The sequence below is a fragment of the Daktulosphaira vitifoliae genome, unplaced genomic scaffold (assembly GCF_025091365.1).
Source record: "Daktulosphaira vitifoliae isolate Bord-2020 unplaced genomic scaffold, ASM2509136v1 Scaffold_3, whole genome shotgun sequence".
Classification (NCBI taxonomy): Eukaryota; Metazoa; Arthropoda; class Insecta; order Hemiptera; family Phylloxeridae; genus Daktulosphaira; species Daktulosphaira vitifoliae.
Genome location: NW_026099574.1, coordinates 29629533 through 29644425, shown reverse-complemented (window position 1 = coordinate 29644425; position 14893 = coordinate 29629533). Strand labels below are relative to the sequence as shown.

General features: G+C 24.0%; 1 protein-coding gene across 1 annotated transcript; it reads left to right on the top strand.

Moving 5' to 3' along the window:
• The first annotated feature begins 2969 nt into the window (after positions 1-2969).
• Positions 2970-9282, top strand: LOC126901146 (synapsin). Its single transcript, XM_050677408.1, has 9 exons — positions 2970-3253; positions 4591-4901; positions 6497-6581; positions 6694-6982; positions 7055-7159; positions 7235-7440; positions 7495-7759; positions 7861-7951; positions 8025-9282. The coding sequence occupies exons 2-9, from the start codon at positions 4640-4642 to the stop codon at positions 8204-8206; spliced, it is 1485 nt and encodes a 494-aa protein (XP_050533365.1). The 5' UTR covers positions 2970-3253; positions 4591-4639; the 3' UTR covers positions 8207-9282.
• Positions 9283-14893: the final 5611 nt, after the last annotated feature.

Here is a 14893-nt window from a genome sequence, read left to right as displayed (position 1 = left end):
TGATTTTAAAATATAATATATGAATAAATACTAATTATAATTATTAAATTTAGTATGAAATTGATATTCAATAATTTAATATTGTAATTTAAACGGAGAAATTATAAAAATAATAAAGAAGTTGTATTTTGCTTTATTTTTACGTGTATAAAAATTTAAAGGGCTTGATACAATAAATTTCAATAAAAACTGTTTGTTACTATAAATAAATGCACTGAACTACAAGGAACTTTCATCAGTAACAAAAATATACCATTCTAAATCAACTTTTCGCGATGTTTTCAAATCTGCAATTAGACTTTTTCTATCACTTCTAAGTTTTAATATTATTAAAAATTAGTATTTACATATAAAAAATTCGCATCGAACCTAAAAAATTGGCTATTTAAGCTAACTCAAATTTAAAAATTACTTTTTCGACTTTAAAAAAGTAAAAAAAAATTAATAAGTTTAATTTCTTATGTCTTATGAACTTTATTCTATGTCAATTAAATTATATATTATTTATGAAAGTCAATATATTCTCTTAATAAAATATTTTAAAATAAAATAAAATACAAAACCTAGAATTTTAATAGAAAAATAGCATATTTTTTAAATACGGTAGCCATTTGCGCATAGAAGATAGGTCGTCGGGACAAATTTTTTTTTTTATTTTATAGTACATAAAATAAGCTTTAATTTTATATATGTTTAAAGGACTCAGTATTTCCGGAACACTATCAAAAGTTAAGTTGAAAAAGTTCAACTTTTTATACAATGTTTCAAGTTTTGAACGCCCCCTATATTAGAGGAAATAGTCCAATTTCAATAAAAAATATGTCAAATGAAAGATGTACTTATAATGTATTTAGAAAAAAAATTTGTGCTGATAATTACATTTTTCGAAAAGTTATAGCACTTTTCAGTTGAAAATTTTATCACAAAATTAGCGTTTTTTTAACTACGGCAGCCGTTTACATGCAGAAGAAAAAGTGTTGGGACAAATTTTTTTTTTTCATTTTATAGTAAATAAATTAAGCTTTACTTTGATATATGATTAAAGGACGAAGTATTTCCGGAACATTTTCAAAAATTAAGTTGAAAAAATTAGTTTTTGTAAAAAAGTTGCTATTTGAAATCCTCCCCAATGAGCAGGTTAAGTGTTAAATTTTCAAAAAAATGATATCAAATGAAAGGGAAATATCTAAGGTTGTAGTATAAAAATAATAATTTGAAAACAATTAATTTTAAAAATTATATAATTTATAATTAAAAGAATTATTAATATGGGTATAATTAAGGAAATAGAAGTTGATGTTGCTTTTGTAATTATCCATCAATTTCTTAGAATTAAACAGTATCTATAGATTTGCATCGAAGCGTTTCTTATGATAGTGATTTTAATCACTGTCAGATTAAATATATACTGGACCCAACTATGCAACGTCTACACTATGCCGCGATTCCACTTTGCTGGATTTTTTTTTTAAATATATAGTATTACATGTAAGGTAGATGTTAATAACATGGCTTGTATTTGGCTTTGAATAAGGTGTAACTGGACTTTATAATTAACACCAACATTATTTGTACTATTATTGTATTTATAAATATATATTTATAAAATAAAGAACATTTTTGATGAATCATTTAATTTAACTATTAGGTATATTCTTTTTATCCCTTATTTCATATAAGGGTACCAACTTTTTTAAAACATCAACATGGAGACATATATAAAACTGATTTATATAAAGAGTGTCTCAGACCTAACTAAAAAACGTTTATAACTATAGACACAATAATAATTTTGTTGACATTTTTTTTTAAATAATTATTGTCTTCTTAGACTACGATTTAAAGCATATTTTAGATTTTAACTAAAGCTAAGAAGGTATTAATTGTTCTATGATGTGTTGATTATTATTATTATTGTTAATTAATAATAACTTAAATATAACATGTTTATATTGAACTTATATAGTTTTAAAATTTAGATAATTTTTTATGTTTAAAATAAATAAAGTATACAAATATTTGTCCCGTGTATCAAAATAGGGTTTCAATAATTCTCATGGTAATTTTAGAAAATTAGTATTATAATAAAGATTTTATTAAGTATTTGCAAAAACATTAACACATGTCTAATCAGAATTATAATTTTTCAATATATTTAACTTAGATAGTCTTATTCATGAATACTTTATAACTTAATTTTTTTTTCCTTAAATATGTAATAATATAAAAAGAATACATTTAAAGTTAATAATATTTTATGGTTAAAAATTAATTAAACGTAGTATCCCGTCCTTGTTATACGTGTATCCTAATTAGCCCCAATTATTCTACTTATTTATTATTGTTAATTTATTAACGAAATATCATTAATAATGAAAAAAATTTATACTAAATAAAAGCTCCTTAATTTACTCAAATAATAATAATAATAAAAATAAATAAATATCAGTTATATATTTAAAACCACTTTTTAAAAACGAAAACCACAAAATATTTTAACAACAGATTAATAACACGTATTTGTACTGATTTTCAGGTATTGGCGATAAATTAATTATTATTCAAGTTCAAAATTTTGTGTTATCTTATAAACAAGCTATATTTAGAACTCATTTTTAGTAGCTTAAGACAAAATGGAGTAAGAAATATCAAGATGTCCCGGTTTTGCTCCAAATTTCCTATTTCTTATTAAAAAATAAATTCTAAACGTTACACACTTTTCTTTTATAATTATTCCAACTTAATATCTCAGTATCTATTTTCTCGCCCATATGCTTTCCCACAAGACTGTTTAACCATGTAATCATTTATGAGCCTCTATAGATTTTTATCTCAGCTCAATGTTTGGTATCGTTATTTCTGATTGCCTGCGCCCTCCTGTTAAGTTATAGTTCGGTATATTGTTCATAAAACGACCGCTAGAGGTTAATGCTTGCACAAGTACACAGCTATCGATCGTTCGTCCTACACGCAGTTTATTTGATAGCGTGAAAGTATAGCCGACGACGCCTTTATCCCAAAAAGTTGACCGACCGAAATTGAAGACACAACATACATCAATACTCTAGTGCGTAACAACAAAATAATTATAACGAATAACTTTAGTGTATTCATTTAAAAATCAAATAATTCTTAAATTTCTATTGAGAGAGCCAAGAGCTCTTCATTTTATTAAGTAAAAAAAAACAGTCAAGATTCCATTCTCAACGTTTAAACAGTCATTTACCACCAATGTCAATTATCTGAAACGGAGGTAAACTTTTAATTTTAGTAAAAATTAAAATAATTAATTACAAAACGTGATTACAATAATCTTTAGATTATAATTATTATTTAAACTTTATAAGTGTACAACCTTTATAATTAATTAGCGATCAATCAGAGTGCACGTAAAATTTACTTAATTATTTAAAAAGGTTAAGTTATACTACTTAACACCGACGCAAAATTTCACACAATTATTTTGTTAATTTATGAATAATAAAATGAATATTTTACTTATTTTCAAAGTATCTATATGAAGTACCTAATGACTGGTGCCCATGAAAATTACTTATTTTATTTAATATTTAGAAATATATTTATTAGGTTGACCGATTATAATGCAATACAAGTATATTATAAGTTAAACTCGTTATCAACTTATTAAACTCATCCCAACCACTAAAATTTTTTATAATGTGTGGCTACAAATTTGTAGAATATCTTCTAAAAAGTTGTCCTAAATTACCAAAAAAAAATATCCAACAATAAATAACATATTTTGATAATAAATTTACGTGCTCTTTTACCAATTTTTGGTAATTTTGAACTAATTACTAAATTCATTATAAAATATGAATAAAAATACTCAATACATTTCAGTTAATACGAAAAGTGTTATTGATAAATAATTAATTCACTAAAAAAATTTGAGTTTATAACATTTATTTACTTATGTTTTTTTAACTTCAATAAATCAGAGTGATAATTTTAAGTGATTATATGGAAATGTTTTATCAAAAAAATCAAAATCGTATATTTGTGTTTAAATATACACTTTTTTTTAAAGTTGAAACCTTTGGATTTACAATTACCATACTAAATTTATGAACTTTGAATATGGCAATGCTATTCTTTTTTCGCAAAGCTTCTCGCTTTTAAGCTAATAAAAATGAATTATGTATTTTAATTTTAAAAATTGAATGTAAATAAATATTACATACTTATAGGTCATTTTACTATTTTATCAGTAATATTATTAAATCACTTCATAATACTTTATTCAGAAATATTTTTAAGTAAATTCAAATTGAAATCATCTTTTGAAAAATTGTCTAATAAAAACATTATATAATTTTTATAACATTTGTTCTGAATGAAGCTATTACGTTCTTAAAGTAATTGATTATCTCAAATAAAAAAATATAAAATCTATATAACTGTGTAATAGATTTATTTTTAAATGGTCTTCTAAATAATTAACTATTTTTCTATAGAACATTTTTGTAATTAGACAATGATTTGCCTTATATGATTCGTATATGAATTATACTTATGATTCCTAAGACAGTATTGGTCTTTCCATTTAATCAACGCATTTTTTTTTAGGTTTTCTTCCGGGGATTTATCCTCGGAAGCAGATGATGCGGATCCGTCAATGGCCTCTTCTGACCAAACGCAGGCTCAGTCGCAACAACGAGCTCAACAGAGACAATATGCATCTAAGCCATCTAGATCTCAAGCGGCGACTCCAGCATCTGAAAATGCAGACATGCGATTAGAGTTTCAAGCACCCGGAAATCGGACTATCAGCGCACCAACAAGCCCAGCAAAAACAAGAGATTCTATTTTACAACGTGTTCAATCTTTAACGGACGCGGCAAAAGAGAAGGCTAGTTCAATTAGTAACGATATCAAATGTGAGTAGTGCTCAGTTGAATTTTATATGATAAATTATACCACTAAATCGGTTAAACTAATTTCTTTATTCATAAATGTTAACTTTAACTTTTTTATCGATTTATACAGAACATTTAATAATAAGAAACTCGTAAAGCTCTATTTGATCTTGAATTTATATACAGATTGATTTCTTAACTACACCTCACAAGATATTTTTAAAAATATGATAGCTAGTCTCACATATATTTATATATATATACAGGGTGTTCAGTAAGTAAGGAAACAGGTTAATTGTTACAAACAATAAGAATAATAGAAACCCGTTTTTTACTCACATAACTCTCTATATAAGCTATTTTATAAGAAAAATTACATTTCTACTATAATACCTTAAGCCCTAAACTCTTGTTATTCATATAGCAACCCTGATATTTTTACCATGAAAATAAAAATTTGGATGAAACAGATATTTTTATTTTATTGAATTCCTAGTGAATTACAAGCCTTTTAAGTTTTAGGGATTATTAATAAATAATAATTTATTTATACAAGAAGCAAATGCTATAAATCGAATTTATGCTCTTATATCAATTGAAATCATTGTATACGATGTATAAAGTTCAATATCAATCAATTAAATTGGATGGTTAACAAAATAGGGTAGCCACACAATTTAAAAATCGTTTAAATTTTAAATCTAATGAATAAAAATCAGATTTAAATGATTTTCTAAACGCAACACAATTGTCTAAAACAAACTTTAAAAACAATAGTTTAAGGCATAAAGGATAGTAGGAGAAATTTAATTATTCTCATAGAATAGTTCAATAAAGGATCACTATTGTTGTAAATTTGTAGCTTTTATATTTTCAAAAGGATTTTGTGAAACGTAGTTAAAGAATCACTATGTATACAAATTTACAAAAACTGTTTAAAAAAAATAATATTAATTTTAATAAATTTTATAATACAAAATATGAAATCATTGTTTTTTTTTTAAATTCCCAATTTGTATAATTAGAAATTATACAAGATAATAATATTATCTTGTATAACTTCTAATTATAATCGTATTCTATTAATATACTACTAAAACAAAATATTGAAATATATTTTAGAATTTTGTTTAAATATAAATATTAGGTCTTTCTTTATTGAATTTTATAACTTGTAACGTTGCCAAAATTGTAGTATTGATAAAGAATAATAAGGGTACTTTCGAGACTTTAGTCTATATATTCAAGTGATGTTACACTAATATTGATACAACTAGTTACACTCGTGTATACTTATACCTGTAACTATAATTAAATAATATTTGAACAAAGTTTAAAATAATTAAAAAATATATATATTTAACCTGATAAGAAGTTAATAAAGCTAAATAAGCTCTTCTTTATAAACTTAAAATAAATTTATATAAACTGATTATATCAAAATCTTGATTAATAAAAAATAAACTTGTCTAAAAGTAAAAGTATTTATTTGTAATCAATTCAAAAATAAATTGTTGAGTATTAATTGTAAAAAAAAATTAATAATTAATGTGTATTTTTTTATTCATGTCAAAATGTATTGTTTTTAAATTAACAACGAATTTTAAATATTATAGACGCTGCTGCAACTAGACGACAACAAAGAGTAAATAAGGATCGATTATTAACATTACTAGTGGTTGATGATGAAAATCTGGACTGGTTAGTTATTATTTTTTAATAAATATAAATATATTTTTGAATAAATAATCATTGTATTTGAACTGACCTCATATCATTGACTTATGATAATTTTTATGTATATTAAATATAGGTCTAGATACTTTCGAGGCAAACGTTTCTTTGGTGATTTTGAAATTCAAGTTGAACAAGCAAACATAAAAGAATTGACTGTAACGGCGAATGCCGAAAAAGGTTGTACTGTTAGTATGACAGTTGTTTCTCCATCTGGATCTAAAGTCGTTCGTTCATTTAAACCTGACTTTTTCTTATGTCGACAAAGTGTAAGAGATGCTGATAAAGACTATAGGAATGTATTGCTTGGATTAAATATTGGTGGTGTACCCAGTATCAATTCATTGACTTCATTGTATAACTTCCAAGTAAATCATATAATTTTATTCTGTTAATTTATTATTTTCATATTACAAAGTTAATTTGAAATTTTTTTCAAGGACAAACCATGGGTCTATGGACAACTAGTGCAATTACAAAAAAAACTAGGTAAAGAAAACTTCCCGTTGATTGACCAAACATTTTATCCAAGTTCTGGCGAAATGGTAAAAACTGAATGATCAATATTTCATAAGTTATTTTAACTACAAATATTTAAGATGATTATTTTGTTCATTTAGTCGGTAGCTAGTCAATTACCAGTAGTTCTTAAAATTGGACATGCTCACGGAGGAGTAGGTAAAATAAAGGTTGATAGTAATTCAGATTTTCAAGACGTGACTTCAATTATATCTGTCGCTTCAACTTACTGTACTACTGAACCATTCATCGACAGCAAATATGATTTACACTTGACTAAAATTGGGTCTCACTACAGAGCGCTAATGTAAGCATATGATCTGTTTCATTATTTAGTTTGTTTAACATAAATTTAATTTAGGCGAAAAAGTATAACGGGAAATTGGAAGTCATGTGTCGGCTCCGCTATGTTAGAAGAAACCGAAGTTTTAGAAAGATACAAGTTTTGGCTGGATGCTGTAGCAGAACTTTTTGGAGGACTAGATATATTGGCATTAGAAGTAGTAGTATCTAAAGAAGGTATTGAACAAATAATTGGGGTAAATGATTCCGCATTATCTCTACTTGGTAATCAACAAGAAGAAGACAGAAGACATATATTTGACTTGGTCATAGAACGATTAGAGGTATGTGAAAAAACGGAGTTTCTACTTATTTAGTTTACATTCTTGAGAATATTTGAGTATACCAAGTTGCTGGATTATTGTATTATCATTTTTATTTTTAGTCACAAGTGTTATCAAATATGGGTTCACAACCTACTCAATCACAGTTAGAAGATGAAGCACCTTCAATTCCAGCAAGAAGAGATTCTATAAGTAAAATTTTATATTTAACATATTAAATTAACTTTATTTAGGCTCAATATGAATTACTCGAAATTTATTTTAGTGTCTGAGAGTAGTATGACTAGTAATCAATCTAATCAACCAGTGAAATCGTCATTGAGTCGTCAAGGATCTGTCGTTAGTTCTACTACTACTGTACAACAGAATAAGGCACCTCTAGATGATAGTGAGGATACAATGAAAAATTTGAGAAAAACTTTTGCTGGAATATTTGGTGAAATGTAATTTATTTAAAATGACTTAATTTATTCAAAGTTTTAAAACTGATTAGTGCCATAATTATACATCGATTAATTGTTGACTTAAAAGAGTTCGATTTGTTATTACACATAGACTAGTGAATGTTATACTTTATGCGATTATTAATGGAAAGACATTGAGACATACTTTTATATTAATTATAAATTTGTTGAATCTAAAGTAACAAACATTGTTTTTTTAAATACTCATTACATTTTTTATGATTTATTAAGTTTCTGTTATTTGCCATTGTTAATTTTGTGCTTAACTATTTTAGATCATTTATTATGGCCTACGGCAATTTATTAATAATTAAGAATTGATTTTTTCGCAAATTATATACTATTATTCTGCACTGTCTTTGGTTTTATAGATGTATTTTGTATAATATACTAAAAAGTGATTACTTAAAGCAATACTTTTTGTATACATACTCGTTTAAATAGTATTTTAGAATAGATACACCTAAAAAAGAATAAAAATATTATGACAAGTATAGTATTTACGTATATCTTCATTAGTATTTTCATAAAATATTTTTAGATGTTCTAGTTACCCAATTAATATCCTTTTAAAATATAAAAATATTTTTTTTTAATCAATAAGAATTTTTTTAACACCAACAATAATGGAACAATACTATTATTAAAAATGACATTTTTTAAAAGAATAATTAATCAATTTGTATTTATATATTATCTATTCTTAAATCATTATCTTATAAATTTATATTAATATCAAGTAAATTAAGCTGATGCTATGTTTATAAGTAGATTTGTGGATTGAACGCATTAAAAAATGATCAATTTAATTTAGGTACAAATTAAATTTGATTATCACGTGACATTTTTTTTAATAAAAATAAAATGTTAACAAATATGTTTCAGCAGTTAAATTTACTAAGTTTTAATAGAATTGTGAACAAATTGTGGAAATACATTAAACTAATTAGTACAATTACTATTATTAATACACTCATAGAATAATTAGTTGAAGTAAATCGGTTTATCAATAGATTTCTATAAATATTACTGTACTAAATAATTCGTGATAATTATTGATGTTTCCGAAAATAGTAATTGAATATTGTTTTTGTTTTTTATTATTAATTCTTTATTATTTGTAATTTTTAAATATTTATTAGAAAAATATTAAATAAATAATGAGTTACTATAACAATTGATTTTTATGTAATAAAAATGTATTTTATTAACATAAAATTGTTTATTTATTAAATAAGATTCAAAATACGATTTTTGTTATGATAAAAAATGTATACATTTATTTGTTAACACACTGTTTAATAATATTTTATTTGTAGATTACAGCTATCGTGAAATTTTTTGACCACTAATTTAACAAATTTAATGAATCATATAAATTCATTAATACTAAAACAATTGATTTTAGGATAGTTATAAAAATATTTTGTTTCGTAAAATACAATACAAAATTTAACTTATAGTTTATGTTTTTACCTTCATATATTTTCATCCTAAACATTTTAGGGGTTGGAAGATTTTTTTATTTTGTTTCTTAACATAATTTTTTTATGTACCGTCAGTTGTTAATATTTGTCTTTAAATAATTACTTCTAATTTATTGTTGACGATTAATTTTATTAAAAACATCATTACGTTTTTCTGTGTAATTATATTGAAGTTAATATAAGTTTACATAAAAATAATAACTACATAAGAGTAATTTAAAAAAAAGGTTCCCTCAAATAAAAATTAATTTAATAAAATAAATTTGAAATCTTTACTTAGTCATTAAAAATAATTTTCTTAGTATTATAAAAAATAAAGCCTTGCCAACCTGTTAGTTAAACTATGACTTCAGTCCAATCCTAATCATTGACCTGTGCTAATCCATTGTAATTAAAAAATATTAATAGTTAATAATTTGTAAAAATTTTATTTCATCATTGAATTTTTTACTATTGAGTTAACTATATTTTGTCATTTAAAGAAAGGAATTTATTGTTTTAAAATTTTATCCCTTGTAACTTTTTTTTTATATTAATAAATAAATGAATTAACAAGTTCAATAATATAAACTTTAGATTTTATATAAAAAATAACCTGATATTTAACTAAATCTAACATATTATTCAATAGTGATACACCAAATTTAGTTTTTAATTTTATTGTTTAATTTATGTCATAGTTTAAGACTTTTTTTAAAACTTATTCAAATAGTTTCATTGGAATGTATTTTAAGTTTTCTGTAATTATAAAATATACTACGAATAAATTTTATAAATTAAAAAATATATATCTTGTTTAACCTTAAAAATAAGGTTTCCTTATAAATAATTAATATTTTTAGATTTTTAGAACTTTTAAATATAATTTTACCATTTAGTTTTAAATTAAATTCACATTTCTCATAGCTACTTTATAATCTACTGCAAATAAATTAAGATAAAAGGATTTTGAATGTAACAATAAAAATTGTTTACAACAATTTTCTAAAATTATTTTTACTTGTTCAAAAAAATAAAAAAATTCACTTTTGACACATAAATCATTTTTAACTTTAAAAATAATCACTTTACAACAAAATATTCGTATAAAAATTAAATTTTCTAAAATATTAAGCTTATATGAAGTTATAGTCAGTTTTATAGTTTTGCTGTTATCACGAAATTTATATATACATTTATCTTTAATCGTAAATTATTTATTCCTGATACGATAAGTGCAGTTTAATATGGATATTTATCATTTACAATTATATGTTGTGATAGTTTTTTTGAATTTAACATAGAATTTGCTATAATGCATTGGGATTCTAAAATTTTCATAAGTTTATAAAATAAGAGCCACCCTAATATACAGTATGTATATTATTAGCTAATAATTCAATGCTTAATATTTAATTAAAATAAATTCTGTTATGTAGTACAAATTATTAAAAGATCAAAATTCTGAATTATCATAAAGAAAATATATTTTAAGAACTGTGATCATGGTAAATATTTACTAAGTCTCTTTTTTTATACTAGCATTAAATGTTCTGACTAAATTTACTTCTTTAGCATTTAACAAAAGATTTCAGAATTTGCAGTAGACGTTATTCGTCTTAAGTAGCTCGATTAACGAAAGCTTAAAAGCTCATTTGTTTTTCATCCTGCGGCAAGTATAATAAAAAAAAAAGATAATATTAAGATGTTGTAAAAATATTACTCGAAAGACAAAACTGAAGAAAATAAATGTCTATTTTAATATTATAAATTCTTTAAGAATTATTTTTAAATAATCAACGAAATTTAACTGTATGTTTAATTTTTTAAAAACATTTTTTTTTTTGTGGGCAATGATCAACAGGTCTGAGTGCATGAGCATTATATCCACCTCAATTATAATTAAAAATATTTTTTTGTGTGAAGAAATTGCAGAATAATATTTTTTTATTGCGAAGCTGAGAAGGTATTTTACTATATTATAGGGTCAGTTAACGATATATTTTTGGATATCAATATCGTACTGAATATCAGTGATATTATATAGCAATATTGAAAAAAAAATTTTTTCCTGATATAGCAATATATCAATAATGTATAAAAAACATATCGAAAAAAAATTATATTCAAAAATTAAACTTTAATTTAAAAAATTTTCATTATTTTTTTTATTTTCAAGAATACCGTTTATTACCATTGTTGTAGAAATCAAACTATGGTATACAACCAAATAAGATAATGTTATTAATATCAAAAATATATATAGATAATAACAATATTATAATAATATCATAACGGTAATCAAACGAATATTAAGTAACGAAACAGGTAAATTGTTACAAACAATGAGAATAATGGAAACCCGTTTCCTTACTTACTGAACACCCTTCTATATATTGTTTATATTAAATGGATGAAATTGTTCTTTATAGAATAATAGTATTATAGTTTCAGTGTTTTGATTTTAAATAATAATAAAAAAAATGACTATAAGTGATATTTATATTTTTTTTTATTGATTTGTCTAAACTGAAAACAAATTTTCTTCCTTCTAAAAATAAAATTTCAACTTTTACAGAATAATACATCATCACCACCAATCTACTAATAGGCATTTTTATTTTTGGCTTAATTATTTCATTTTAGTATTCAGATTGAGTTTTATCCAGTTGATTCTGTTTATTTTATAATTATAAAATTTCTTTCTCTAAATCTCCTCATATATTACTTTGTTCGTGATTCGTTAAAATCAGGAATAACAACAATGTCACAATAAAAAACCCTAATCTAAGAATAAAATTTTGTATCAATAAATATAATTTTTCGACTTATCTCAATACTATATTTAATAATACATTTTATTACAAAAAATATTCACAATATTAATTTAAATAAATTATCACAAAATACTTTTGGCTTAACATCAAATATTATATATTTTATAACAAAGCCACAAAATTTCAAACATTTTTTTTTTATTAAACATCATTTTTTCAATTATTGCAATACTATAAAAATAATTGATATCGTTGGAAAAATAATAAAAGTTAGCGATATCGATATCGTTGACGATTCTTCTATGAATGTGTTAAAGCTTTCATAGATTGTCTTGTTGCTTGAAATGCTTAAGGATGTATCCATGTTTACATTTGATTTCTGACATTTCGGACTCATTACAGAGTCCATCTTCAAAGTGATGGTTGCTAGTAAGTGGCTGTATAGTATAGTATAGTTAGTAAGAGTTTAGTTGCAGTCACCAACTAGCAACAATCACTCTGAAGATGGACTCTGCAATGAGTCCGAAACGTCAGAACTCAACTGTAAACATGGATACATCCTTAAGCACTTCAAAAACCTTTCTATATTATAATACATACACCAATCATTATTCAGTAGTCTATAAATCTATGGCTATTAGTCATCAAAATAAATATACATTATTCATGTCAATCTTTTAACTATTCCGAGAAATATATATAAAAACCCAGCACAGTGGGGTCGCGGCACAGTGGTGACGTGGCATAGTTGGATCAAGTATAAAGATATCTCACAGTGATTAAGATCAATATAAAAAAAAACGCTTCGATGCAAATCTTTAGATAGTGTTTAATTTAAAAAAATTGGTGGATTATTCCAAAAGCTACATGATCTGCTATTTCCTTATTAATATCCTGATTAAAATAAAGTATGTCGAATGAAAAAGGGATTATTAAAAAATATTATTTCTCATAAAAAAATTGTGTTGATCCATACATTTTTCAATAAGTTATAGCATTATAAAATTAAAAATGCAAAAAATAAAATCGAGAATTTTCATACAAAAATAGCATTCGGTAGCCATTTTCACCGTGAAAATAAAATAAAGTTCCACATTTTTTTTTTTCCATAATAAAGTATATTACATAATCTTTATATTTAAGATATATATAAAAGTGTCAGACCTTCCGGAACACTTTCAAAAGTTAAGTTGAAAAAGTTCTACTTTCTATATGCATTTTTCAAATTTGAACCCCCCCACCGTATATAGGGAAATAGTCTGATTTAAAAAAAAAGTATGTCAAATGAAAGTAGTATATACATAGTATATAAATACTACTTCTCATTTTACTTCTCTTGTCATTTTAAATCCCCCCTGTGGGCAGGTAAAGGGTTAAATTTATAAAAAAAAATATACCAAATAATAGGTAAAGACATCAATCATCTATAAAAATAAAATTACAATGATTTGTTCATTTTTGAAAAAGTTATGGCAGTTTTAATTAAAAAAAATTGAAAAAATTTCGAAAATTAGCGATTTTTAAATTTGTAATTTTTTTGGAGGTTTCCCTCATTTACGGGGAACGAGAGAAATTTTTTCAATTTTTGAGGGTAATGTCTTCGACTAGATACGATTTGTGATCTTTTGACGTATCGTTGAAAGAAATCCGTTCGGTGAGAGCTGAGAAAAAGTGGTAACAGACACAAAAAAAAAAACACATCATAGTAAAACCAATACCTTCTCAGCTTCGCATCGAAGCTAAAATGCATTGATACAAATCTAATGTAATAACTATAAAAAAAATCTTTAGTTGTGACAAACCATCTATTTTAAGTAAAATAATATGGACTAACTAACACAATCGAGTAATAAACAGATAATAGTAAACGTTCGTGACACTTCTTGCACATATAGATGATTAAATTTAACATAAAAGGGCACAAAAACTGCCCATTTGACTTACTACTCCTTGACTTCATGATCTTTCAACAAGTGTAAGAAGTGGCTTGGGAAATATAATAATTTCATAAAAATATTTATATTGTTGTTTCAAACACCACTAAGATAAACTTATATTTAACAGAAAATCTATAAGGTTTAAGGTTAAGTATAATGAGTACATAAATTAAGAAGGAAATCAGTGAAATTAAGTAATTTCTAGAATAAAATATTGTTTAACATCACAAAAAGAATTGATAACGTTCGTACGAAGTTAACCAGCCTTCTTTGAGTGGGTTACCTGTGTAGTCAATACAAATAAAGACTCCCTAGCAAACATAAAGAACCCATTTTGGTTCCTATACCACTCGAGGTATTTATTGACACGACTCACAGTCAGCACAAGCCTAGATAACTACGGGTACGAGTGGTGTTATTGATAATTTATGTATGATAATTAATAAAAAATAATTTATTTTTTAAATTATTATTATATTAATAAATGTTC

Excerpts from the sequence above, each read along its gene's own strand:
- LOC126901146 (XM_050677408.1), top strand. The coding sequence starts at position 4,640 with ATGGCCTCTTCTGACCAAACGCAGGCTCAGTCGCAACAACGAGCTCAA. Across the intron at positions 6,983-7,054 it reads CTTCATTGTATAACTTCCAA|GACAAACCATGGGTCTATGG; the intron begins GTAAATCATATA and ends ATTTTTTTCAAG. Across the intron at positions 7,441-7,494 it reads TCTCACTACAGAGCGCTAAT|GCGAAAAAGTATAACGGGAA; the intron begins GTAAGCATATGA and ends AATTTAATTTAG.